The sequence below is a fragment of the Aristolochia californica genome, unplaced genomic scaffold, assembly GCF_029961685.1.
Source record: "Aristolochia californica isolate CCGP_79_NKW_82.1479 unplaced genomic scaffold, dmAriCali1.0.hap1 SCAF_2, whole genome shotgun sequence".
Taxonomy (NCBI): domain Eukaryota; kingdom Viridiplantae; phylum Streptophyta; class Magnoliopsida; order Piperales; family Aristolochiaceae; genus Aristolochia; species Aristolochia californica.
This window is the reverse complement of record NW_027181881.1, coordinates 5308375-5335440: the sequence shown is the minus strand read 5'-3', so window position 1 is coordinate 5335440 and position 27066 is coordinate 5308375. Positions and strand designations below refer to the sequence as shown.

Genomic DNA, 27066 nt, shown 5'->3' with positions numbered 1-27066 from the left:
CAAAATCGTACCTCCTGACATGGCGTCAACTTCTGGCGAACAGAGCTTCTCGGTTAGTGTCTCTGGCGAACAGAACGTCTTGTCTATCATAGAGGTTCGTCGATGACAACGTTTAGGCATGCCTCTGCTAGACCAGACCCTCTTTTATAAGCTCCTCTCTATCAAAGGAGACCACCAAACGACGGAAAACCGAAAGTCGTAACCAGCGACCACCACCAGTGGAAAACCGTCCGACGTATGGGTCACTTAAGTGACGGATCGGGAACCGTTTAGGTGACAGATCGTGAACCGTCTTACAGATGTATCACGGGCTAGAGGACCTCTCCAATTTTATTTTTGGAGTTTTTAATGTTTGGAGATTGAAGGCTAAAAATAATATCATTCTAATGCATAACAAAATTCTAAAAAAGTATTTTTAAAAATCCTTAGAAAAAAGGTACTTAAATCATGTTTTAGATTAAACACACATTCACTTAAATACTCTTATATATTTAATGGGTAAAAAGTATCCCTTATCCATTTCAGTTCCATTTTAGTAAATTTTGATAAATTATTCTATTTCCATTCCATCGAAAGTCAGATAAATGAATAAAATTGACACTCTTAACTAAACATAACAAGATTGCAATTACGTTTGAGACACGATACTTTCCTATTCATGACATTTCAAATGTATCTATAACTAGTGGAGAGGGTACTGACGAACATTGACTGCAGTGATTTAGCAGTAGATGACTTAGATTTCTTGATCATATCACCTTCCTTGCGTTCAAGTTTACCCCTTCTCAACGTCTGGCATCCGATTCTCTTCTCTGCCTTCTTTTTCTGTTTTCCTTTTTCTTTTTTATATGTTTATATTTATATTTCCGTAGCCGTTCAATTTGAAAAAGGATCAAATTTGCAACTGTTTCATAGCTACCTCTATGATAAACAAGACGATCACGAACCCTAATTTAAAAGTGTGTTCATTTTATCTTGTTCTTTGATCTTGCTCTTAGTGATTTGTCATTTGATACTTTTGAAGTTTGCCGCCCTGCCCTTGGTCTCATTCTTAGCTCTTTCAGATGTTTCTGACATTTCACGAATGTCCCGTTTTATGCTTTCAATTTGTCTCTCAAGCTGGGAAATCAATTCGCAACAGCGCATTACTCTGTCCAATATTGTGCGCTTTCTTTAAACTCTGAATCGTGTCCTTGGATGACGCTTGGCTTCCAGGAGACTTGAGTGTTGAGGTTCTTTTAGTTGCTAACGATGCTTCCATGGGGTGGTATTACCTGCTGCTTGAGTGCAGCTGCTCTTTATCTCATAGGGAGGAGCAGTGGAAAGTAGGTGTTTTCGACTTTACCAACTTAATATCGTTATTTTTGGTTAAAATTAGGCTTCTTGTGTGGCATGTTCGAGTTCCTCATTATTTGGTGCTAATTGCCTGTGCTTTCTGTCCAGGGACGCTGAAATTCTCAAATCAGTTACCCGGGTTAGCCATTTGAAAGATTTGGGTAAGGAGGTCGTTTTAGCCCCGTTGTTGAAAGTTTTGAAACTTGGTTAATTGCCTCATGGAGGGTTATCTTGGTTTACGTTTTTTTTTTTTTTTTGAATGGCTGGATCTCAGTGGTGATTAGTGAGGCTTTTCCACCATTTTTAATATGCTAATGCAGTTAGTTTTTGTATTTGCATTTCATGCATTCCGATGTCTTTATAGTCAAACCATTTGTATTGTTGTAGCTGGTGTTAAATTATTGTCTTAGAGATATGTAGGTATAGCATTGCCTTATAGAGCTGTGGAGATATAGTACTTTACAAAAAAAATGTGATCGGAGCTCCTACTGCATTTAATTGATTTACTAAAAGTAATGTTTATGTTTCGCTTGCATTCCTTTTTGTCATTTCTCAGCCCAAATATTGGAGCAACTTCTATTTTGTGTGTTCCAAGGGATCTAACAACTGATAATTACTACACGCACACTACACCCCTTTCCATAGTGAGACTTGGACCCAGACTGCACTCTAGAAACTCCCCATGTGGCTATTGAAGCAAAATCCCAATTCACAAGTAATAGTTACTTTTGCAATTACAAGAATGATATGCTCAATTATTGGACTTTATGATATTTTCTGTCATTTTTCTTCTGCAGCACAAATTTTGGATACAGCTTGCAAAGTGTTGCCTTTGGTTGTCTCTGTTTCTGGCCGTGTTGGCTCAGATACACCAATCAATTGTGAACACAGTGGTTTAAGAGGTGTAATTGTGGAAGAAACGGTAAGAGTTGTTAAAGTCATCATATATTTGGTTTATGGTTTCTATGGAGATATAAAAAGGTGCATGATATTTCTATCTACTCTTTAAGTCATTCAGCATGTCCAAGACTCACTTATGCTTTATATAGTTGCTATAGTTCTTTCTCAAAAAAAAAAATAAAAAAAAATCGTAGAGTAATCTAGAAACTCCTGCAGCTGTGAATGATAGGCCTAGTAGTTCAGACTTTGTTGCTTGCTGGAAATTGTAGTTACCATGTTCAACAGAGATTACTTTGTGATTTTAGCCTTATGATCATTTGTACACTGTAGGACCTCAAAGCACATTTTGATTGCTTAGTAGGTTATGTTCCTCTTGTACTTGTAACAAGATATGTGGAACCTCATAACCTTAGATAAATCATAATTGCAATAGATCATCCTGTCATGATTGACTGGTACCTTTTTTCAGGCTGAACAACACTTTCTGAAGCATAATGATACTGGGTCCTGGATACAAGACTCTGCCTTGATTACCTCAATCAGTAATGAGGTCCCTTGGTATTTGGTTAGTAATTCTAATCTCTCTCTCTCTCTCTCGCCCCTTCCCGCCTTAATTTCAGTAATTACTTAATTGCAGAAGCAAAAACATAATTCTAACAGAGTAATGTAAAAGGGCCATTGTTTTTTCTGGACTTGTTTATTATTTTTTAGAATCCAAAATGGTTTTACATTCTGTAATGTCAGAGATTACATTGCTTGCTTAATTGGTCTCACTTTCTGTTTCTCTGATTTTTTTTAAAGACAATTCACTTTCTCTTTAATTTGTTATTTCTAGTACATAGTATTGTCACGGTCAATGTTTCCTGATTCATTCCTATTATATACACAGCCCTTCTTTCATCAAGATTATGCTCCCTGTTGTCTAATATCCGCATTGTTTTCTTTGTCTTCATTATCTTCTGAAGCATGAATTTTGATCTATTTCTTGATCACACTTGTGACCATGCTCTTGTGCTGCAATTTTTTTTTGCTAAACCACTCTTGACTTATTTTATGTTGTGATTCTGTAGGATGATGGGACTGGACGTGTATTTGTTGTGGGAGCCAAAGGAGCCAACGGTTTTGTTCTAACTGTTGCAAGTGAAGTCTTTGAGGAGTCAGGGCGATCTCTTGTTTGTGGAACACTTGATTATCTCCAAGGTCTCAAGGTGAGGTACTTGGCATATGGCCACAATTATAAGTAAAGAAATTTCTAAGTAGTTTGACGCTTGGCAATGATTATGTTTGCAGATACTTGGAGTCAAGAGAATTGAGAGGGTGCTTCCAACGGGTACCTCTTTGACTGTTGTTGGAGAGGTAATCTTTTAATCTGTTGAAGTAGGACGAATATATCAATCATTTTCAAATAAATTGGCATTTACTTGCTCATGTATTTTGATTCAATGACTGAAAGAGCACTAGTTTTGAATCCCTTCAAGTGACTCAACTATATCATTTTTCGTGTTTTTCATGCTGTGCTCCGGTAGGCTGTTAAGGATGATGTGGGGACAATTAGGATTCAGCGACCTCATAAAGGACCATTTAATGTTTCACCCAAAAGTATTGATCAGCTGATTGCGTATCTTGGAAACTGTTCAAGGTTGTTCTTTAAATTTCCTTGGATGAACACGTCTTTATTTAGAATTTATTAGTCTATGTAGCCGTGTAATAGAAGTATTATCAACAGGTGGTGCCAATATACTTCTGTTGGTTTCACTGTATTTGGTGTTTATCTGATTGCCAAGCATGCTGTCCGGGTTTTCATGGAAAGAAGGAGGTGCTGGGATTTTCAGAAAAGGTAATAATACTTCCACTTCTGAACCAATTAAAAGTTTTGAATGATATATTTTGAATTTCCTATCATCTTTTCAGACAATGTTGTCTTGTCTTGATTTAATCTCTGTCAAATGAGAAATCCTGTTGAATTTGGAAGCAATTAGGTCTTGAGCAAAGTTCCAATTATGATCTAGCAGCTTAATTGCATATATGGAACTAGGGGCTGTTTGCATGGTACCTGTGGAGGCTTTTGCAGCACCTTAGCCCAATGTTCCAAGGTGCATTATGCTTTTTCAGTGAGCCCTATGGCTTTTCCACCCATAGATTCAAATATCTGTTCCCTGAAATGTAATAAGGGTTTTGTATCCACAATGTTTTTCTCAATGGGAACTCTGACATCCTTTCTCACATTTTATACAATTTTTTCATTCATTGTTTGAGCAGATCTGAGCTTCCATATGATCATTTTCTTTGCTTACAACTCATTGTATCATTAGGAGAACAAAACAAAGTGACTTCTCTGTCTGCTTTGTATATTATTTTGTTTGTAATCCTCTGTAATATTCCAGGGTTCTTGCTGCAGCTGCACACCGTCTAGAGCAGGAAACTGAAGGTAGAGTCTGCCAAATTTGAAGTCTTCCGTAGTTCTTATAGTTTCTGTTGTACTCATTGAAGTTTGCTGTCATTCAGATGGGAAGTCCAATACCGGGGGAGATACTGCAAAAAAGGATCGAATACCAGATCTATGTGTGATATGCCTTGAACAGGATTATAACACTGTTTTTGTGCCGTAAGTACCTAGTTGATTATTGCCTCATTTATTTTTAAGAATAGGTCCTTACTGTCTACGACTGCTGGAATTTTAACCATATTTAATGCCATAGTGACATAAACATTGTAGAAGTTATATGTCAATTATGTACATCTAACATGGAAAAGACATACATTGCATGCTGTATTGTGTTTGGACCAGTTTGAATTGGTCTGTAATTAGTCCTGGAATCGAGTTGGATCTGGGTTGCACCCCCTATATCTAGGTCTTGTCCAGATGAATTTTCAGTGGGTTGGATTCGGATTCAGACCCTTTCGAATAGGGGAGTGTGTACAAGCCCTCAAAAGATGGATTCGAGTTGGATTCAGATCAGATTCAGGTTTTATACTATATTTAAACGTAAAACATAAAATTTCTTAGACAAGTATGGAACATTGAAGATATAAAACAACAAGAGAAAATAAAACAATAATAGATACAAAATAAGACTGTCTTTTTTTAATACAAAGTATGCTAAATTATTAAAACTTCTAGGGAAAAATTTATATGTGATCCTTAAAAACAAGATCAAACTGAAATTTATGTCATGAATTTATCATATTTCAGATTACCACCAGTGATCTACCATCTGCATTTGACTTGGAACCAGACCGGACTCTCCTATGTCTAAGTCCTGTCCAGATAAATTTCTAACGGGTCGTATTTGAATTCAGACCCCTTTCAAACAAGGTGAAACATGTTCAAGTTTGCCAAAAACCAGCCTGGATCAGTCGGATCTGGGCGTATTGTCAGATTTATCTGCCATGCTATATCTCCAATTAATTTTACTGGTGACTGTAATGCCACATATGAGGATTAATTTCTATATGTATCACTTGAAGCTAGATAGTTCAAGCCAATTCAGAGTAGTTGCTGGAAAGTTTTAGTTTGGTGGCTTGGATTTTCTCCACCTTGGTTAAAAAGTTATTATTTTGTACCATCATGGTAGAAGGTTGTCTGAGAATTTCTATGCTCTGAAACTTATGTTTGGAGGGCTGTAGAATGGCTTAATGATGCATGTGCAGTCTAAAAATGGACTATGTTTGCTATCTGTGGAAAGGGCTCAGTTTCTTATAAATTTAAAAGAATTAGATAAAGAAAATGAGGAAGTATTAGGAATACAGGATGGGTTAACTGGGGAACCTGCCCCAACCTGACCTGCAAAGCGGGGACAGGATGTCATCTCATCCTGTATGGTGGCGATAGAGTGTGCTGGGAAAACCCCACCGTGGCTTGAGGAGAGGTCTGAGTTGGCCAACCCTGTCCCATGAGGATGGTTCCCCGTGTATAAAAAGAAATGGGGAAGGGGGCTTCCTCTTTCCTTTTTCCATTTCTCTATGATAGAACAGAGAAACGTCCCCCTCCCCTGCCCTCTTGTCCTCTGTCCTGTTTCCCAGTGTTAGGGCGGGGATGGGGCATTGTGGGTTGGGGACAAGGTGGGGCATTGGGGTAGTGACCTGACCCATTGCTAACCATGGAAGTATGAAGAACTCTCTCTCTCCCTCTCTCTTTCTCTTTCTCTCTCTCTCTCTCTCCCTCTCCCTCTCTCTTTCTCTCTCCAGGAAAAAGATTATTGTCAGCTACTCCTCCCGTCAAGCAATTTCTATGATTGTAAGCATTGCACATCCCAAAGCTTTCTTAAGTGCCACTCCTTGTTCAGAAACTATTGCATGGCAATTGAAATTGTTGTGCTGTCTAACACTGAGACCTTGGATAAGGACTCATGCACCGATAAAATAGGAACTTCAAGAAAAATTGTTCATAAGACAATAAAATTTAAATCTCTTCACACCTTTAACAATTGATTACAATAATGGAGGATTTAATTCTCTGATTATCAGTATTTTTGGTTTAAAAAGTTGCATCTTGTTTGGGAGCTTAAGATAATATTATACAGTTTGGGTGATTTTAAATTAAGTTTATTTAATGTGAGTACTTTCTTGTACCTATAGATGTTTGACACTTGAACATGATTGTGACAGATGCTTTTAAATGAAGTTCCTGATCAAACACTTTTATGATAAACCCAACTCTGGCACCTTCTAAACTTCTGCTACTGGCATGTTTACGAATTGCATGATATTTATGACTCCCAATCCCTCCCCCCCCCCACACACACACCCCAAAACAAAACAGTTTATCGGTAATTTGTTTATAACAATTAGTTAACTGACAAATATGAAAATGGGTATTAAGACATTAGAGACGAAGATTAAAAAGTTTTCAAATATGGGTGGAATTGATGCAAATGGGACTTGTTTGCAGTTTGGTTATTTCAACTTCTATTTATGGGGTCTGCCATGGAGGAAACCGGGGAATGTACATTTTTGTACAACAAAGGAAGTAATTCATTAGCTGAACATTAATTTGATATGTCTCTTTGTTTGTGGTGCATTTTTTGGGGTATCCCCAATATTATCTTCAATTTTACACTAAGAATCTGAATTTCCTCATATGTAGAAGGATCAAGGAGAGAACTTCTGTTGATAAAAAATAGGCAGTGACTGTTCATTTTTTTTTTTAGCATTGAGAATCCCCCCCAATGTGGTTATTGAGTCAAAAAGGTCTAATCCACAGTTGATTTGATTCTGCTGATAGTAATGTGAAAGCTTCTTTGATGAGATATAAGAAATTTCAGGTGCGGACACATGTGCTGTTGTATGTCATGCTGTTCCCATTTGACGAGCTGCCCTCTCTGCCGTCGGCGGATCGAGCAGGTTGTGAAGACATTCCGCCACTGATAGCTGATGGATAAAATTGGGATGGCATTGTGTATTCTGTACCTGAATAAAGATTGTGCTTGCTTCTTTTACACATTGCAGAGAGGCATTGTTGGCCCAATTGGATGAGCACTCTTTTGATGGGAAGTCGGTGGAATTGTGTTAAGAAAACCTTCATGACTGTTGAAACCTCTGTAAATAGTGAGATCTTCTAAAGAAGTTGTATTATTATTAATAATGTGTAGAAATATTCTTCGTCTTTCTTGCTCGTCTTGATTCCAAGGCTGTCAATCATCTTCGGCATGGATGCTGTATTTTGACATTGCCCTCTTACGGGGTCTGTCATGACCTTTATGGTAGTTTGATGTCAGATTACTTGATTTAAGCTTTTGCAGAACAAAGACAGTAAGCGCCAGCTGCAAGGAATATGCTCACAGACTGTCTTTTTGATCTTTAGACTCGCTCTGCTTGCACACTTGAGAGTAAGTGGGGATGGTATATAATTGAAAGTGCACTCGCTATATACAACAAAAGCTTAAATCGCTGTTTTTGGCCCTTCGATTTTGATAATGGAGTTCAGTTTCATGGTGTATCACTGGATTCACGTCTCACGGACGACCCACTCCCATACGCTGGACTGGTGGAGAAGATGGCAAAAAGTACTCAGAAAGTCAAGCTTCGTCTCTTTTTCATGGCTCCCCAGAATCTACGTTCAAGTTTTCTCCCACGTCACTTCCACGCGACCTCATCAGTTTTCACACCCTTGAATCCCCAACACCGCATTGGCTTCCACTCGCCAGTATCAAAATCCGTGTCTTCGATCTATTTAAGCCATACCAACCTCAGCCGAGATCCATCTCTCTGATATCTTCTTGTTCAGTGAGCTAAGCTACTCACTTTACTGTCATGGAAAACAAGCGAAGCGCCTCTTCACAACCCAAGGGATTTTGCCAGAAGCTGTTCAATCTCTTCGCCTTCCGTCTCCCGCCTCCTCCTGCTACACCACCACCGTCGTCGACTGCGGCGAAAAAGAACAGTTCGCTGCCTCCACCAGTACCGCTCAGCTTCCAAAAACCCATATCGGCAGTGCATCCCAGCGAGGGCAGTAAGGTCGCGCTTTCGACGATAGAGATCACTGGTTCAACTCATCCGGCTACTGTGACTCGAAAGCAAAGTATCAAAGAGGAGGGTAATGCTGAAGCCGCAGTAGCGCCGCTGGGCGGCGTCAAAGAGAGTGGAAAGCCAAAAGATATCGACGAGCTGGTGGAAGCCTTCCTCAACCGAGCGAGGTTGAAGATCAGAGCCCCGTCGGGAGTCAACGAAGGGAAGCCATGAACTTGAACTATACAATGCACGACCATGAATTAACGGCGGCAAGCTTCACGAATAAATTAAGTCAGAACTCTGATGTAACGTTGAATCGTTTGCTTGCCTGCTCTTGTGCTTGATCAATTGGTAAGACATTTTTGTGATAATTTGGGTGGTTTAGCGTTTATCTTCAAAGGTTTGTGAGGGAAAGAAATTATAATGTATGTGGGTGTAAGATTACTCCAATAAAATATATAGACAAAAATGTTTTCTTTTTGTAATTTTTAACCCGAGCAAAACGGGGGTTAGTGCACTTTGAAAGTGAATTACCTTGTGAAAGTTAAAGTGACTAAATTAAAATTTAGTTTAATGGATTTAAATTTTATTTGATTAAACTAAAATAAATTTTAAATTGTTTTAAATTAATAAATAAAATTTATTTAAAAATAAAATGATCAAACAAATATTTACTTTTATAATATCTAAATTCTTAATAAAATTGTTACTTTTTGTAATATCTAAATTCTCTCTCTTGAATTAGAAATCAAATATAATATTAAAATTATGAATTTATGTAAATAAATAAAAGGGTATTTTATTATATAAAATTACTTTGATTTATTAAATTTTTATAAGAATTTCATTTAACTATTAAGTTAATAAACTAAGATAAATTTCAATTTGTTTATATGAATAAATAATTAAAGATTTAAATTAAATTTTTTTAATTTAATAAAATACATAAAATAAAATCATTAACAAACGCTTAATTTTATTATATCCAAATACAAAAGTGAGAGGGCAGAATGAGCATAACAAAAGTGAAAGAGCGAGTGAGCGCCCGAATAAAAGTGACTTTACTAATCATAGGGAGTGATTTCATTTTAACTCATTTTTGTTAAAAAAAGTGAAAGTAAATTACCGAAGGGGAAAGGGGTTTTGGCCGTTAGGTGGTGTCTATTAACCGGTTTTGGGTTATTTTAACTGGTGAAAGTACTTTCACTTACTCTCAAAGTGCACTAACGGGGCCTTGGTTGAAACGTGGAAAAGTGGAACAAAAGCCACCAAATGGACAACGGGATCTGTTGGCACATGGGCCGATACATTAACGTAGTGGCAGTTGAATATTTGAATTTCTTCCGCCACCTAACGGCCAAAACCCCTTTTTTCCCTTCCTTCTCTCAACTGCCAGTCCTCCCTCTCAGTATCACGCACTGTTCACACTTCAGCCATATTTTCTTGTAGTTTATTCAAATACTTCTGGAACCCGTCCCTCTAGCTAGGTTGATTCTGTTCGAAAGCTTTCATCCTTAAAGATGTCGATTGTTATTTCTTTGACTTCATTTTTCACTCTCCTCTGTCTCTGCATCATACTTGGACATCTCCTTGAGGAGAACCGGTGGGCCAATGAATCAATTACTGCACTTTTACTGGTTTGTTACCTGATGCTTCACTCAATTTACATTTTGATATTCTGTCTAGTTTTTGTTTTTTTTTCTGGAAAGGGTTTGATTTGATCTGTGAGGACTTCAGGGCTTATGCGTTGGAGCGGTGGTTCTGGTTGTCAGCCACGGGACGAGCTCTCGATTACTTTCTTTCAGCGAGGAGCTGTTTTTTATTTATTTGCTGCCTCCCATAATTTTTAATGCTGGGTAATTGCTCGACAAAATTTCATATTATTAATCCGTCTTTCTTTTCATAATACTTTTGGTGATAGAAACGGCATGTCGTAGTAAGATGGTAGTTCGCACTAAGTAGAATTAAATATTGGAACAGAGATGCTTGAGTTATTGGTTATAAATGAGGAAATGTGAGTAACAAATGACTGCAGAAGTAGCAGAGATGAAATTAGGAAGATTGGTAAGTAGAATATGTTAGTTTCTAGATTATTGAGTTCTTCGAAAAAAAACTATGATTACTTGTTTGGATATTGACCTTTTAATTTTCCTAAGGTGTCTCTAGTTTCCAGGTTAAGAAAAAGCAATTTTTTCGTAACTTCACTACAATTCTTCTATTTGGAGCAATTGGCACATTGATATCATTCGGCATTATTTCAGCAGGTAAAATAATAGATTTTTTTGAAGTTTTTCAAAAAAAGATACTATGCATTTCATTTTGAATGGGAGTTTCTTGAGTGGTAGTTAATATGTTAGTTTTGGCAGCTCAAGGAAATATCGATATTTTGAAATCTGTCCACTTAGTTGTGATATGTTAGAACTATATCAATCCCACGATCTGTTCAGAGTAATGAAGCTCAGAGTATGCTTGTTAGAGTAGTTCTTATCAGGCAGTGTTTAACAGCATTGGAAATTGCCTTGGTTATAGGTGCTTATTTTTTATTTAAGCTGATTGGTGTGACATCCTTGGAGTTCAAAGATTACTTGGGTGAGTACCAAGATTGAATTGCTGTTCTCAAATTTCTAAATTATTTATGACTAAGTTTATTGAGACTGGTACTTTTGCAGCTATTGGAGCAATACTTTCGGCAACGGATTCTGTTTGCACATTGCAGGTATTTTTACCAATATCGACTAAAAATGTGATCTTAGCGGTTTATGCACTGTTATGTGGTAGAGATGATTGACTGTTTTTCTGTTCCTTCCTTTTTATGTTAAAGGTCCTGAATCAAGATGAAACACCTTTATTATACAGTCTTGTATTTGGAGAGGGAGTAGTGAATGATGCAACTTCAATAGTACTCTTTAATGCAGTACAAACCCTAGACTTCAACAAGATTGATGCAATCATACCTTTAAAACTATTAGGGACATTCCTTTTCCTCTTCTTCACCAGCACTTCACTTGGTATTGTGGTAAGACTGCATTTGCACTTAGTTTAACTGATATCGAGTTTTTTTTATCATTGAATTATTTAGTAATGATTCGGAAATTTAATTTTACCATAAATTGGTCAAAGATGACTCTAATTTCTTATGACCTTAACCCAAATCTTGGTAAACATTTTTTATATTCCGAATGTTGCTAGTTTATATTTTTTAACTTTTTAACTCTCTGTCCTTTAGTCCCTTATTTCTTTTTCATGAATCAGTGTTCATACACATTAGCAGATGTTTCTTTTACATTCCTTTAAAAATAGAAGATTTAATGTTCTCTCCGATTCGTATCCTTCAATTTACCATTTTATTTCTTTTACTTTTGCTTCAAAGTTTTTTGTAAAATTTTATTTTACTGTGATCTGAACTGGAATGCTGAGAAATTGAGTCATTCATAATAGTTTATGGTTCCTTTGGTGTATAACTATTCTAATGCAAAATTTCTATTTTGTCATGTTAGAAAATACATCCAGGGTTATTTTGGTCATTTTACCACTTCAGTTCAGTGGTTAGTTTTCTTTATTTAATCTTGTTTTTGCATGGTTAATTTTTCATGTTCATAGGATGTGAGGTTTATTAAGTACATAGGGGCATGTTTGTAATTTTTAACTCAAAACACTTATTTAAGGAGTCATGCATAGTTCCCAAGGACGCCATTCAGGTGCTTCAGAAAGCTCTTCTTCTCTTTTGTACTTTTACTCTCAATTTTCTTCTCTTCTTTCACCCAAATCTTGATTTTTACATGTCAATATGTAACTTGTGCCAAAATCTTTACAGGTTGGCACAGTAATGTACTACATTACTTTTTATTATTATATTTTCTCATCGACACCTCATTAAGTGAATTGTCTAAAATTCTAAACTGTTCATTTTTTCTTATCTAACATCAATTTTATTCTGTTTCTTTGCAACGAGTTCTGGATAGCATTTTCCTGCCCCATTTTCAAATATATATTTATGGACAGGCGTTTGTATCCCAATCATATAATTCTTATGCTGAAGATATTTCAGGTCGGGTTGTTGAGTGCCTTCATCATAAAGAAGTTGTACATTGGAAGGTCTGACCAAAGTGTCCATTGATTTAATCACGTATTTGGATAACCAAAAGTCTTTCAACATAGCATGACTTCATTTGGAATCATCACTGATCTGTTCTCCAGGCATTCCACAGACCGTGAAGTTGCTCTCATGATGCTTATGGCATATTTGTCATACATGTTAGCTCAGGTACTTTTGGCTTCTTTATCGTTATTTTCAAATGATGGAAAATTTTATATTTGGAATTAGGTCATTTTTGTACATATTAGAAGCTAGGAATGATTCTAAAGAACTAAAAAGCACAAACACTCGTGGCACTCTAGGGAATAATTTTCCTGCTGAACCAGAATCTGATTATTTCAGGGTAATTGAACAATGTCCTACTCACAGTATGCTAATATCAATTTTCCAGAATTATCATTACCTTTTATTTCTAAAAATATGAAACTTTATCAGGCCATGTGAAGGAAGGCTCAATTTTCCAATTATGTACTTCGTGCAATGCACCTCTTTGAGCTGTCTCTTATTGGATATTGACCCCGTCTCTTCTGCAGCTCTTTTATCTGAGTGGAATATTGACGGTCTTCTTTTGTGGGATTGTCATGTCACACTATACCTGGCATAATGTGACTGAAAGCTCAAGGATTACTACAAGGTGCCAAATCTTGTAGAGTCTTTTGCTCATTTTTAAGTTTCTCTTTGCTTCTTCCTGGAATCAAAATATTTCTCAAGATTTTTTTGTTGGGATAAAGTTTCAAGAAATTCAGGTTACATAAATTGTGATTGTCCTGACTCCTGAGTCCTGTTGCTTTCTGAGAAAGAAACTAACATTTTAAAACAAAGAGAGAAAGGGTGCAGGCTTCCATTCTACCTCAAGTGCATCACAAAATGAAGACAGGAAAAACTAGATTACTTAATTGAAAGTTTAAGAGCATAACATGCTCTGCAAACAAAAGCCTAAAGTTTATTTCATGAGCCTGCTGTTGTCTTTAATGTTTAATTCCAGTTATTTCTTGCCTTAGACAAGGAGTCATGCTTTGTGTACTTTAAAATTATTTCACTAGTCCCAGATCTTGATATCATACTGTGCATGTCCAGGCATGTTTTTGGAACAATATCATTTATTGCAGAGATTTTCATATTCTTGTACGTGGGAATGGATGCTTTGGACCTTTCCAAATGGAAAGCAAGCAAAGCTAGGTAAAGCAGCAATTTCTTTTTGTCAATATGAAAGACCATAGTGTTACTCCATGAGAAAGATGATATTAAGACAATATATTGCATGGCAACACTTACCTTATTTTTTTTTCTTTTTTTTTTATGCAAAAATTGCCTTCTTTTCTGAGGTATCCTCTGTCTAATTTATCATAAATTTCTCTCACGTAGTATTCATGAGATTAAGGCTAGGGAATTATCTGAAAATCAACCAATCTGTTTCATAATTGACAGAACAGTGGGGTTCATTCTGATCTTCAAATAATTTCTATTAAAGGCTCCAAATAAATCCAGATTGTCTTTTGTATGTAAAACTTATCCTTTCAAGGTTACACACTAAATTTACTAGCTAATATTTCAATGAAGAGAGAACTATGGATAATCAATAGGTAGATACTTGGAACAAATATACAATGAAGTGTTAAACTATTGTAAATTATGAAAGGAAAAAGGGAGTAAGGATTTAAGTCTATCTAAGTTAGATGCACCACATTTTTAATCAAACCATCAAATTTAAATTGAATAACTTAAAACTTGATTTCTTCTTGTTCTACATTAATTTTTTGTCCCATATATTCTTTGATTGATATTCATTCAAATTTTTTTTCCTTGATTTTATCAAATTTTAATGATATAATGAAGAAAATGGTATTGTTGTAAATAAATTAAAATATGCTATTCCTGTAAATTATGTAATTTTTTAAAGAAGAAAAAGGTGTAGTTCAGCTTCCTTCCCCCATTATGAAACAGAAGAATACAATTAGCATGAAGCAATTCTAAATGAAAATAATTTTGAAGAAGGTTTTACACAGTCATCAATCCAGTTTTGTTTTTCTAACCCTACGGTTGTGCAGGCCAGAAACATCGGTAGCAGTTAGTGTGGCGCTAATTGCTCTTGTTTTGATTGGAAGGGCAGCATTTGTGTTCCCGCTGTCAGCTATTTCAAATTGTTTTGGAAACAGGATTGGCACAATAATTGACCTCCGTCAACAGGTGATACTGTTATAGTTCCATGAGCTCAAAGCTGTTGAAATAAGGTTGAAGAGATTACTCATTAAGTTTGCTGGCTGTTGTGAAAAAAAAATAGTTCATAATGTGGTGGGCGGGTTTAATGAGAGGTGCAGTCACTATTGCTTTATCATACAACAAGGTATATTTTAACATAATCACTTTATCTTATTGTGATTGATTTCACATACTTGAGAAAAATGAGTCTGAGCATTTTATTTTTTCAGTTTACAGTCTCTGGTTCTACAGCATCAGAAGATCATGCACTAATCATTACTTGTACCATACTTGTGGTACTTTTGAGTACAGTGGTATATCTCTGGTGATTTAGTTCTTATATTTTCTTACATCCAAGTAAATAATTCTCATTGTTAATGCTTGCATTACACCTCTACTATTTTTGTGCCATTTTTGCAGAAATAGAGGCAAAGTATTTGTTATCTTTCTAGGTCCTATATATGTTGGACACAAATTTGAATATACTTCTGCTATACTTCTGCTATGTCTGGTTGCATTATTACTTTACTAATTTTACTATTATATAGAAAAAAATAATTTTAGCTTTATTCTTATGTTACTGTTGTCTTTATCACATTTTGATACTTTGTCTACTGAGTGAAATGATAGTATTACTACCGAGTGTATCACCTTCATATTGCAATACAATACTGCCTGATGATTGGTCTGATTGTGTTTTACTGACAGGTGTTTGGTTCAGTTACCAAGCCGCTGATTGAAGCCACACACTCTCAACATTTAAGACCTGGTGCAGAGTCAGAACCAGCTATCTTTGAGGACATACACCTCTGGTTTCTTGACAATGAAAGGCAAGCTCCTTGCAGAAGTAGCCTGAGCTTGCTTATAAGGCATCCCACATCAACCGTGCACTACTTTTGGAGGAAATTTGATGACAAATACATGAGGCCTGTGTTTGGTGGGAGAGGTTTTGTCCCATTTGTTCCTGGTTCACAAACTGTTGCAGCTGATGAAAGCATTCACAACTAAGGAATTCATTGGCCATGAAAGGTGACTACCTTGGGCTGTCAAAGTTCTAGAGGTGATGTCATTGCTAATATTATATTAAAGAAGAGCCTCTGTTGTCCATTATTTTATCTTGTGACAATAAAAAATTTTATTTATCTTATGGCTATTAACTTGTTCTTTTCTTTTCACCTATGCATGCTAAATTTGATACAAAACTTTGTTTTAGGAGCTGACTCCTTTTTTTTGCCTCTCTAGTTGAATGGAGTTGATTCCTGGTTCTATGGTCAAATCCTTTAGAGTTTATGAACTTTAAGACTTCAATTTTTTTAATGAAGGGGTCAACTCCTTTTTTTCATTTCTCTAGTTCAATTTGGTTGACTTCTGGCTGTGGGGTCAACTCCTTTGGGCTTCTGTACTTTGAAGGCTTCAACTCTCCTACTGAAGGGGTTGACTCCTTTTTGCATTCAAATTTCACTATTTTGAGGGGTCAATTTCTTTTTACCTTTGATTCTTCATTCCTCTTACTAAAGTGGTTAACACCTGACAAAACTAATGCATTATCCTTCTTTACTATAAAAATTACATTTGTCATTTTTAAGTTTTTTTATTGTCAAAATTAGGGCATTTAGGTTATGTGCCTAGTTGGCTACTACATTCCTAATTCAGGATGAGTTTTTGTAAGTTGGTTGTTGTGGTCAATTGAGTAATATAAACCCTTTTTTGCCTAGTTGGCTACTTTGTAATTGACTTTAGAGACAATTTTCAATAATTGTAGTAAATGTTTTAATTCCAAGGTGAAAGGTCGATTGGCAATCTGAAATACAAATGTGAACTATTGAACTACTATAAAACTCCATATATTCTATGTATATGAATGCTTGTTTATGCTTCTTTAATTGTGCAACTAATTTTGCACATAGAATTGCTATTAATATTTTGAACACAACCAAGGTTAAAAAAAAAATTAAAGAGGTTAATTTTTTTTTAAAACGTTAAAATTTAGTAGCAAAGTTATCTATTCATAACCCTTTAAGTCTATTCCTCAATAAATCTAACAAGTAGTATCCAAGCAAGTATACTTTGAACGTCTAATTCTAAGTATCAAAGCGAGGAATTAGGATAGCAACACCTTAAGCCCCCATTAGCTCAGGAGAAGTTTAGAAAAATGGCAGCCTATGAGAGTATTGCATTTATGGAGGGCCATGACCCCTTTATCCCTCTAGTTCCCTCTAGGAACTTGGGGTGTAGTAGCTCTCACTCAAAGTACTCATTTTAGCACCTATGCTTGATTAGGCACATAATTTCAGATGAAGATGATGAATTTAAGAATGAGAGTATTCAGGTACTCTAACTTGGAAAAACTATTATACTTGCTAGACAAGTCAATGATTACACTAAGAAGGACAACACAAGAAAGCAATGAACTTATTGAGCAGCTCACTAAACTAGAAGATGAAATCAGTTCCTTAACATATGAAATGTTATCTAGATTAAAAGATCTAGAGAGAGAAAATGATAAGACGAATGCCCAATGTGCAGAGTTATATGCCCATTAAGAGTTGAGAGTGGAGTGTGAAAATGTGTGTGAAAGGACACTAGTGCTCCACAAAGAGAATGGGCTCTTAAAGTCCCCAAAACTGTTGATTGGGGAAAAAAAGTCATTGAATTGTTCCATGCCTTAGAGCAAAATACTTTAAAGGAGGTCCATTCTTCAAGAAAAACCTAAGTCGGAGAAAAATGAAATGAGAAAAAGGAGTATGACAGCAGCCATAAAATGAATGTGACAATCCACAAGGAAGTCTCCTCATGGTGACTCATGCTACTATTGTATATTCAATTGTCACTATACATTTGAATGTTTATTAAGAAAATTTGAGGTTAAGGGACAGAAGGAACTTTAGTTAGCAGTTGACTTCAAGTAGAAGGCTGTGGAACCCAAACAAAGTTGGGTACCCAAGATCTCTTGACCGCCATGAGTGGTAATCATGTTTCCAGCCCAAGCTATGAGAAAGTAATTTGAAATTGTTTACTAGCTTGTGTTTAACTTGTAACAACCAAAGGTTGATCAATCAACTTATACATCGTTGACCAATCATACCTTTTTGTTGGCCAATCAACACTTTTTATAGCTTCTGGAAAATGGTAAAAAAAATTGTTTTGGATAGGAATCTTGTAAATAGGCTCCTGAGCTTGTTGGAGATCAATAAATGATATTTTATTGATCTACCAAAGCTTTCACAAAAGATTTTTCATTCTTAAAATTCTAATTTTACCTTTTGAAGAGAGAAAGTTGAATCTGCCCAAATACTCCAATTTCTCTCAAATCTTTTGGTGTTCCTAGTTGAATCAAAGTTCCACATTCTCCATTCCCGTGCTCTAAGGATTGGAAGTTTGGGTAGGTAGTCTCTCCTAATAAAAGGTTTTTGTATTCTCATTTTCTTTTGAAAAAGGTTTTCTAGAACCCTAAATCTAGAAAACTGGAGCCAAAATTTAGTTGTAAAAAGATCTCTTTGGGAGAGATTTGGGTTGTGTAATAGGGTAATACACTTGGCTTAAAGAGAACAAAGATCTCTTTGTATTTTTAGCTAATAAAGCATATTAATGAAAATTTTCTGAGCAAAGGTTATTGGGGGGTGATTACAATAACAGAACATCGAAAACATAAAATATTGATCTCCTTGTGGGGTGGCATTTTACTTGAGTGTTTTAATTTACTTTGCACATTCAACACTCAAAATTTTTATTTTATTTTCTCAATTCACACCCTCTTGAGAAGCTACCTGGGCCAACACTGTTAGGAATTAGACTCCCTAATTCAATACTAACGAGAGTAATAATAATCACAGAAGAAGAAAAAGCAAGCACGAAAAACACAAGATTTATACCAGGTTCGCCTCAAGGTGAGACTAAGTCCTGTTTTCTATTCACTATGATGATGAAGTGATTTACAAGAGAAATTGCATACACTCAAGTGTTTCTCTCTAACCTCTCTCAGCTGCAACTGATGATCCTTCTCGATTGATAACCCTAACAACAGCGCTCCCAAATATAAAGAGAAAACTAGGGCAATCGTAATACAAGTGCATACTGACTCTACGCAAGGCGTTAATTAGGCTATACAACTTAACAAACACAAGGATTGTGGGTCGATCAATCATGCTTTATGGGGGTTGACGGATCATGCTTTATAGGCTCAACTAGTTGCATTCTAGTTGATCGATCATGCCTAGTGGGGTTGATTGATCAAGCTTTATAACTTGGCATGTTCACATTCTGGTTGATCAATTATGCCCAAGGGTTGATTGATCAAGACTGTGTGTTGCATGCTTGCTGCCAATGTATGATCGATCAAACCTTGTGTAGGTTGATCGATCATAGGCTTGATTGATCAGGTTGTTTTGCAATGTTTAAAATCAAATTCTTAGCATGACTAAGGCTAAAACTAAGTGAATAAAAATTCTACAACATTTGTATGAACTTGGAAAACATGGTTTTGGAAATAGTTAGCAATATCCTAAGCTCCAAAAACAATTTCATGCTTAAGTTTGGAAACTAAATGGCTAACTTTTTCATATAGCCAAAGTTTTTGAGAATTTTCCATTTTGCCTAAACTCTAGGTCTTCAAGTCTTATTTTTTTTCTCTTTGTTAAGCTCGAGGTCTTGTGTTAGATTTGTCCATTGCTTCTCCATAGACTATAGTTGAGTCACTTGAAGGAGGTGTATAAAAAATACTATGAATTGTAAATCTTTTTGTTTACTTACCTTAAGTTTTAGTTATCATCAAAATCTTTGGAATGAGTTTACTTAGGTCAGCAGTGAGCACTTGTTCAAACTTTTTCTTATGTTTGAACATTCTTTCTTTGCCAGGGGCTTTTGTCCTTGGGCATTGTTCGAACACTTGGTGTGAGTCTTCTATTGGAGTTTTTTAAAAGACTAAAAGGCCCCTTTTCTTCTCGTATATGACTGCACCGGCTTCAGAGACTGGGTCCTCGGGTTGGGTGAATCTCTCGTTCATCGAGTCAAGGGGTATGTATGTCATTACGTAGTTCGGTCGAGTGTCACGTCTCTTCGATATCATCGCATTGTTACAGACGCTTGCCGTCTTCGATCTTTTTATTACCTTCTCTACCTCCTGGGCGCCGCTGTAGAGATCGAGAGTGGGGGAGGATGTACGGCTTCACGAGCGTTTCCACCAAGGGTGATTTGGAGGCGGGGACCCTCTACCCGGGTATTGGCCTCGGCGAGAATGAACTCCGATGGGGATTTATCCGGAAGGTCTATGGCATCCTAGCGACACAGCTCCTCCTCACAACCCTCGTAGCGGGGTTCACCGTTTTGTACACGCCTATCAATGAAACTCTCCGAGGGAGCCCAGGGCTTGCGCTTGGCCTTGGCATTCTGCCTTTGTTTCGTAAGCTTCCGATCCCTATCTATCTATCTATCTATCTATCTATCCATGCTGTTATATCTAAGATGTTTGTGTTCTATTTCGAATTGGGATGCTTGGGCATAGTTTTGTTTAGTGGTGGGTTGTGACGAATTGTATCTGGTAGATTATTGCGCCGTCGATTTTGGTTCTTATCTCTTTTTACGTTTGCTTGATTATAGATGACTTATTTTTTTAGAAATCTGAAATTTAAAAGAGAAGAATCATCAGAAATTTTACCAACAAGGGATTGGGAGGAAGAGAGAGAGAGAGAGAGAGAGTTGCATAGGTAGGTTGGTGAAATCTTGAATTTGCAGAAAACAGCTCCTTTAAACTTTCTAGCTGATAGAACGATGCTGGAATAAGTGATCTACAGTTTCTTCTGCTGTGTCACAGATTTACAAAGGGAATTCACCACAGAGCAGCCTCTTTTTTTTAGCTTATCATAAGTTAAAATCCTTTTGTGAGCAGAGCACTCAATAAAGTGTAGATTTTTTGAGGGCCAATGAGTTTCCATGCTAGAGAAGGCTATTTGAGGGGTGCCTGGTGTATCCAGAAAATTTGAAGAGTATAGAGATACAGTAGAGAACTGACCAAAGGAGACAAGGCTCCACACCAGCAAATCAGGACCTTCAGATTTACAACTTTACACTGCTGAACACACACGCCCTTGTCTTGGACTAGATTAAGGACCCTAGGGAACTCGAGATAAAAGGTGTTTGACTCAGCCAAAGATCCAACCAGGAATGGATTAAAAATCCATCCTGGTATGTAGTCCGAAGTGGTCTATGAAATGCTGTTTGTTACTACGTATTGTCTTCCAGATACTTAAAACTCTGTGTAGTGAGAAATCATTGGGCAACCAGCGTTGAGAGTCAAACTCCAATTTGCTGTTTAAATCTTTTCTTGAGAGAAATCTTTAGCAGAAGCAAAACGCCATAGCCATTTTGTAAGATTGAGCTCCCTCCACTTAATAAGTCAAAATCAGACTGTTTTCTTGAGTGGAAGATAAATGCTGGACTCAGTGGTTATGATGCACGAACTTGTGGACCATTGCAAGTAGAGTTTTGAAAAGGCTTTCATCATAAAACTTGATCTAGAAATTGTTTTTGAATAGATTGAATTGGAGGTTCTTAGATTTCCTGTTGAGTTCGCAGTACAAGCTGCTAATCCTCCAATTTTCCGATAGTACCATCAATATCGAGGTTCCTTTCTCTTTATTTGAGTTCATGTTCAGGATTTGTGGTAAATGTGAATCAAGACGAATTGATCCTTCCTAGCACGGGACATGAAATAAGATGGATATGGCAGAAGCATTACCTTGTTGAGAGTCTTGCTCTGGGAACTCCCTCCATTTTTAGTCTTGGGGCTCTGACCCTGTGTATAGTTTCATTGTTTTTTTGCCTTTTGATAAAGCTTACATGAATTTAAAAGAAAAATACTCAATCCCCCAATAAAAGTGGATGCTTCCAGTCTCAACCCCTAGAAATGCCTCCAGAATTTGGAGAGCAGTATTGAATGAGAGACATACCCCTAGAGAAGAATCAGTTTTCATGTCAGAGAAGGATCAAGGGTGAATTTCTAGAATAACTAAAGGGCTGGGCAATCTATGTTGACCTCATCCTTCTCAGGTCTCTTTAGACTTTCCAGAGATTAAGCAATCACAATAAAAGATCGAAGATCATCAGATGACACCTATTTAGCTGGCACATACCGCTGAGAAGAGACTTAAAAAGAAGAAGAAATTGAAGACCTTACTGAACTCCTAATGATATTAGATAACATGTTCATCTCTTTTTGCTCTGGCCAAGGGGCAGATTACCCGATTTGGAGTCACACATTATCTGGGCACTGCTTGGTGGCATTGTAGTATAGCCTAATCACAAATCATCCCCCTCTACCATTCGCTCTGGAAGCTAGCCTAGCTCGAGAACTCTTTACTCCCAAAAAGTCCTATGATGTATCTGGGTAGCTGCTCACATGGAGGCCCTCCCTGTGACAAGCTGCAAAGAAAAGGTCAGGTCATAATAAGCAACCTATGTAAACTCTGTGTGGAGGTTGAAGAAATATCCTCATTCACTGCCTTGTCAGCTCTTCTATTTGGGGGGGCAGAGCTCAGTTAGTTTGGCATCCATGTATCTTTCCCGAAATCCTTTTCAAAGCTCCTAGCATAGTGCAGCTTATGGCCCTTGTTAGAGACTGATAAATGCCTTGGGGAAGCTGCCATGGCCACTGTTTCATGGCTATTTGGCTCAAGAGGAATACGAGAACATTTTATCATATATGAAGTTCTTTCAGCAGCAGCATTGAGTTCTCTATTCACTCTATCTTGTTGTGGGCAGGCTTCACCACCAATGCCCTGCCCTTGCTCGATAATCATTAGGAATTGGAGGCTCATCCTGGCATTCAAACTATCATACACTGCAATCACCCCAAGACCAGCGCCCATCTGGCAGATTAAACCTGAATTTCGACAGCTCCTAAGGTAATCCAGGTCTTACTCAAATTGCAGGAGCTATCAGGGACAGCAATGGTGCAATTCTTCTCGTCTACTATGCTCCCATGGGATTCTGATTCATCTCGCATCTCTGGTGGGATGCTCACCTCTGCTTTCTTTGGCATGCTGACACCAGAAGGACCAAGCTGAGAGTTTGAGGATTGCCTCCCTTCCGCCTGGGCTAGCTGCCCCACCATTGTTTAGTTACTTGTTGGTTGCTCTCGCTTTTTTTTTTTGAAAAATAAAATGTTTCATGCTAAATTTTCCTTTTCGTTTTATATCTTTCCCTTAGGAGCCCCTCTCTATGCTCTATGTCATTGCATAATCTTTCCCTTGGGAGCCCCTCTCTATGCTCTATGTCATTGCATAATCTTTCTCACTGTTTTTTTATTATATGAATTAATATATAACTGAAAAAGATATCACATAAGGGAGTTTGCTCGTCAGAGGTGAATTTTTGAGTTTTGAAGGGAGGATTATCAAACAACTACTGTGAATTGGCCCATGTAGAAGTACAACTGTAAGGCATTTTGAATTATGGGAAATTACATGCTTTGAGGCTCAAGCCTTCTGTAGAAAGGAAAGTTACCAAATTCAATTTTGACCATAAGAGAATTTGCAGGAGAGCAGTCAACTTTTGATTCTTAGAAGAAATATTATATAAAGAATGACTAGAATTATTAACACTCAATTTAGCAGTGTCATCGCCTTTCCTCTTCTCTGCCTTTCTGCATTGTGAGTGTTGTACCAGCTAGAATAGTGAGATAACCATCGCCTATTTGCTTTGAATCTCCAGGTTCTCTTACCCCGTACTGCTCGCTTGAGACTGCAAATTGGAGTTACACATGATCCATAGAACAGCTATCTGAATAAACTTCATTTTAGATTTTTTTTCCTTCTTACTTATATTGAAGGCATAGAAGGGAAAGTAGAGAGAAGAAAATTCAAGGAGAGATGTTAATAAGTGGGAAACGAGAGAGAAAGGACATTAAGGGAGATAAATGTTAATAAGTGGGAAGGGAGAGAGAAGGGACATTAAGGCAGAGAAAAGTCAATTAGTGGGAAACGAGTTCCTGGCTGTAGGAATAGATTTTTTTACCGATGTTTTCTTGGCCAATGCATTTCAAGACTCTTCAACAGTAATCATGAGATAACTTTTAAGACACACTTTGTGGTCATATTAAATTAGGTTTCCTATTGTACTCTAGTTGATGCATGTCAAGATTTGTTGACAGAAATCATGAGATAACTTCAAGACATACTTCGCGATCATTAAATAAGTTTTCTCACATGTGGTAGATCTTTTCTTTTGAGTGCAATGTTTCTGTATGATAGTGGAAATGCCTTTTTTAGTAAGATCAAATTGTCTCTGAACTTTTTCTAAGAAGTGGCATTCAAGCTCAGTATTGCTTGAGTCACCAATTTTAAATTACTTTACAAATCGAATGTATTCTTGTTTTACTTCTTCAGTTGTGATATTAACTTTATTTGGACACGAATAACTTAATTATTGAATGTGTGGAAGTAATTGGATACCTATTTTGTTTCTAACAGACTGCATCTAATTTTTAATCCATGCTTCATTATGCATTGCACTCACCGTTTTATCTCACTGACATACGTCAAATTCATTCATCTTGCAGTCATTTGTCCTCTGTATTATTACCAGCAGAAACATCCTTTAAATTTTGTCTTCCTTGGGCTGTTCACTGTGTGCTTGAGCCTTAGTGTTGGTGTTGCTTGTGCAAATACGAAAGGTTAGTGATTCTTACCTTTTTTCACTTTGTCTTCAGCAAGTGCCAGTTCTGGTTTCCTTTTTGTTCTCTATCATTATCCTGGTATTTGAGCTTGTCATATTCTAAGCATTATAGGTATTTGGTTGCAGGAAAGATTGTTCTTGAAGCCCTGATTTTAACTTCGGCAGTGGTGTCTTCTTTGACTGGTTATACTTTCTGGGCTTCAAAGAAGGGCAAGGACTTCAGCTTCCTTGGGCCAATTTTATTTGCTGGTCTTATGATCCTGCTTTTAACTAGTTTTATCCAGGTCATACTAAATTCTCATGTTTTCTTACTATATTTTTTAGAATAATTCTCACATGTCTTTGGCAGTCAAATGGACGAGTACAGTAAGTTTAATAAATAATTTCATGGCAAAGCATCCAGATTGACCACATGTGGAGTACGAAATCTAAAATTACCTCACTTGTTGGTGATGCAGATATTCTTCCCCTTGGGACCTGCATATGTTGCGGTCAGTGGTGGTTTTGGGGCTATCATCTTTTCGGCGTACCTTGTGTATGACACGGACAACTTGATCAAGCGCTTTACCTACGATCAGTACATCTGGGCATCAGTTGTACTATATTTGGACATCCTCAACCTCTTCCTGTCCCTTCTGCAGCTGCTGAGGGCATCAGATGGTTAGCAGTAAGAGTCTGCAATCCATTTATCCTGTAATTACATATAATTTTCTACTTTCCTGATTCGTATTCCAATCTATGGCCAGATATTGTTGAACCAACAATATGGCCTCTCTTTGTTGATATGTTGAACCCTACTATAAGATTAAAGGAGAGATTCTCTCTGCAATGCACAATTATGTTTTGTATTGACTGCTTGCTTAATATAGACTGAATTTTGGACCACTTTCTGCTCTTTATTCCATGTGAGACTAAAACTAGTGTAGATATATTGAATCTAGATGAGCTTTTTAAACTCCTAATCTTCTGTATTAAGTAACCCATAACAAGACAATTTTATTAAAGTAGGAAACTGACAACAAGAACTCTAGTATGTCTTAGTTCATATATTAACAACCTCCCTTGAGCTAAGAACGTTCCTAAATTTTTTTTCTCTTAGACCGAGACTCAATTGATTCTCCTAGTTAGATTGAGACTTAACTAATTCTCCTAATTAGATTAAAATATAACATTAAACGAAAGCTGAACAGAAAACATCTCAAGTAAACAGTGTTCTTATGGCAGTAACTGGCAACAGTGCAACAGCAGCAGGAGCAACCAATCTTGGACCCGTTCGCCCACTCCCCTTCCAACCAAACAAAAGCAAGGAGATAAAGCTAATTTCCCTGCTAGTGCAAAGTCTGAAAGAAGATGGACCACGCCTCCCTCTCTTCATTCCGTCTGTTGCTAACCTTCGAGGTCCCATCGGAACTATTCATCGTGATTTGACTCCATTTTCCTGATTCAGTAACAGGCACGTCAATTACAATCACAGCCCAGACAAAAACCAAAATTATGCATTGAAAAGTCCGATAAACATCGCTCTCGTCTTTCATCTCAGCCGTCTCGTGGTCTCCGTGTATCTACTTCGTTGGCTGCTCTTCGCCTCTTCCAAAATCCAAACCCTCTTCTTCCTCCTTGAATCAGTCACTCCTCGACAATGACAAAATCATACAATACGGGACCATCTGAAGCTCCGGCATCCTCCGCAAGTACGCCGTATACGACTCGGACTTTTCCTCCGCCTGATCGACAAATCGGTCATCTTTATTTATTGTTTCAACTGAATTCCTTGCAAAAGGAAAAGTCCAAAACAGACTCCTTTTAAGTTTCAACAAACAGAAGAGAAATACATCGGATCCACAGTGTATCAGCGCGCGACACCAGTACGATCGACGCTCCCGTGTTGACACGTGAACGGTTGTCAACGAATCTCAACCGCCAAAAAGCCGTCGACAAGTGGGATTTCTCACGGCTGCCTCCGCTTTATGCCTCTAGCTTTCCTCTCCGAATCTCTCTTCTTTTTTTTTGACCCTTTTAACCTTTCAAGGAACTTCCGCCCGCTTTCCGGACCCATAAGATGATCGGACACGATTACAGGTTTGATTTGCCGGATCGCACGTCGCCCCGAAACGGGCCCACAATACGTATGGCTCCGCTGGCAGTTGAAGATTATTTGAGTGGTTCGTTGACTGTTTTAAAATTTTAATTCATGATAATTATTATCACGTCGAACTATCCACGTGTCGTAGTGCGAGCCATCCACCGTCGTCGTCGATCTGTTAATTGACTTGGCCGGAAAAGGAAAAGGTAAATGGAATCACGCCCATGTTGGGGTGGGACCCATTTATTTGGGACTCGGCTCCGTCCTCGGCGCAATGAAAGCCAGTCTAATAAAATCCGAGGAGTTAGGAGCTTCGACGGGACCAACCGGCACA

General features: G+C 37.3%; 3 protein-coding genes across 7 annotated transcripts; all 3 read left to right on the top strand.

Moving 5' to 3' along the window:
* Window positions 1-720: 720 nt before the first annotated feature.
* Window positions 721-7895, top strand: LOC137957134 (E3 ubiquitin-protein ligase SP1-like). The gene is made up of 12 exons (XM_068804863.1): window positions 721-959; window positions 1065-1325; window positions 1444-1496; window positions 2133-2257; window positions 2705-2800; window positions 3306-3443; window positions 3526-3591; window positions 3762-3874; window positions 3962-4072; window positions 4620-4663; window positions 4741-4840; window positions 7500-7895. The coding sequence occupies exons 2-12, from the start codon at window positions 1252-1254 to the stop codon at window positions 7600-7602; spliced, it is 1023 nt and encodes a 340-aa protein (XP_068660964.1). The 5' UTR covers window positions 721-959; window positions 1065-1251; the 3' UTR covers window positions 7603-7895.
* Window positions 7896-10198: 2303 nt separating this feature from the next.
* On the top strand, window positions 10199-20033 carry LOC137957133 (sodium/hydrogen exchanger 3-like). Of its 5 annotated transcripts, XR_011113317.1 has the most exons (15): window positions 10199-10322; window positions 10423-10541; window positions 10852-10949; window positions 11215-11274; window positions 11355-11401; window positions 11507-11701; window positions 12734-12780; window positions 12883-12949; window positions 13315-13415; window positions 13859-13960; window positions 14830-14968; window positions 15063-15125; window positions 15211-15294; window positions 15689-16040; window positions 19835-20033. XR_011113317.1 is itself a non-coding variant. In XM_068804859.1 (14 exons), the coding sequence occupies exons 1-14, from the start codon at window positions 10206-10208 to the stop codon at window positions 15986-15988; spliced, it is 1536 nt and encodes a 511-aa protein (XP_068660960.1). In that variant the 5' UTR covers window positions 10199-10205; the 3' UTR covers window positions 15989-16144. The 5 variants fall into 5 exon arrangements, 4 of the variants coding, with proteins under 4 accessions (XP_068660960.1, XP_068660959.1, XP_068660962.1 ...); XM_068804859.1 differs by lacking the exon at window positions 19835-20033 and having other exon boundaries at window positions 15211-15291; window positions 15689-16144; XM_068804858.1 differs by lacking the exon at window positions 19835-20033 and having other exon boundaries at window positions 15689-16144.
* A 39-nt stretch (window positions 20034-20072) lies between these two features.
* LOC137957135 (BI1-like protein) lies at window positions 20073-25534 on the top strand. Its single transcript, XM_068804864.1, has 4 exons — window positions 20073-20378; window positions 24534-24647; window positions 24776-24933; window positions 25108-25534. Exons 1-4 carry the CDS (start codon window positions 20135-20137, stop codon window positions 25312-25314), a joined length of 723 nt encoding a protein of 240 aa, XP_068660965.1. The 5' UTR covers window positions 20073-20134; the 3' UTR covers window positions 25315-25534.
* The last annotated feature ends 1532 nt before the right edge of the window (window positions 25535-27066 follow it).

Coding starts and splice junctions, on each gene's coding strand:
- LOC137957134 (XM_068804863.1), top strand. CDS start 1,252: ATGCTTCCATGGGGTGGTATTACCTGCTGCTTGAGTGCAGCTGCTCTT. Junction 3,592..3,761: donor CTTTGACTGTTGTTGGAGAG/GTAATCTTTTAA, acceptor GTGCTCCGGTAG/GCTGTTAAGGATGATGTGGG. Junction 4,073..4,619: donor TGCTGGGATTTTCAGAAAAG/GTAATAATACTT, acceptor GTAATATTCCAG/GGTTCTTGCTGCAGCTGCAC.
- LOC137957133 (XM_068804858.1), top strand. CDS start 10,206: ATGTCGATTGTTATTTCTTTGACTTCATTTTTCACTCTCCTCTGTCTC. Junction 10,542..10,851: donor CCCATAATTTTTAATGCTGG/GTAATTGCTCGA, acceptor AGGTGTCTCTAG/TTTCCAGGTTAAGAAAAAGC. Junction 13,416..13,858: donor AGCTCAAGGATTACTACAAG/GTGCCAAATCTT, acceptor GTGCATGTCCAG/GCATGTTTTTGGAACAATAT.
- LOC137957135 (XM_068804864.1), top strand. CDS start 20,135: ATGTACGGCTTCACGAGCGTTTCCACCAAGGGTGATTTGGAGGCGGGG. Junction 24,648..24,775: donor TGCTTGTGCAAATACGAAAG/GTTAGTGATTCT, acceptor ATTTGGTTGCAG/GAAAGATTGTTCTTGAAGCC. Junction 24,934..25,107: donor TTTTAACTAGTTTTATCCAG/GTCATACTAAAT, acceptor TTGGTGATGCAG/ATATTCTTCCCCTTGGGACC.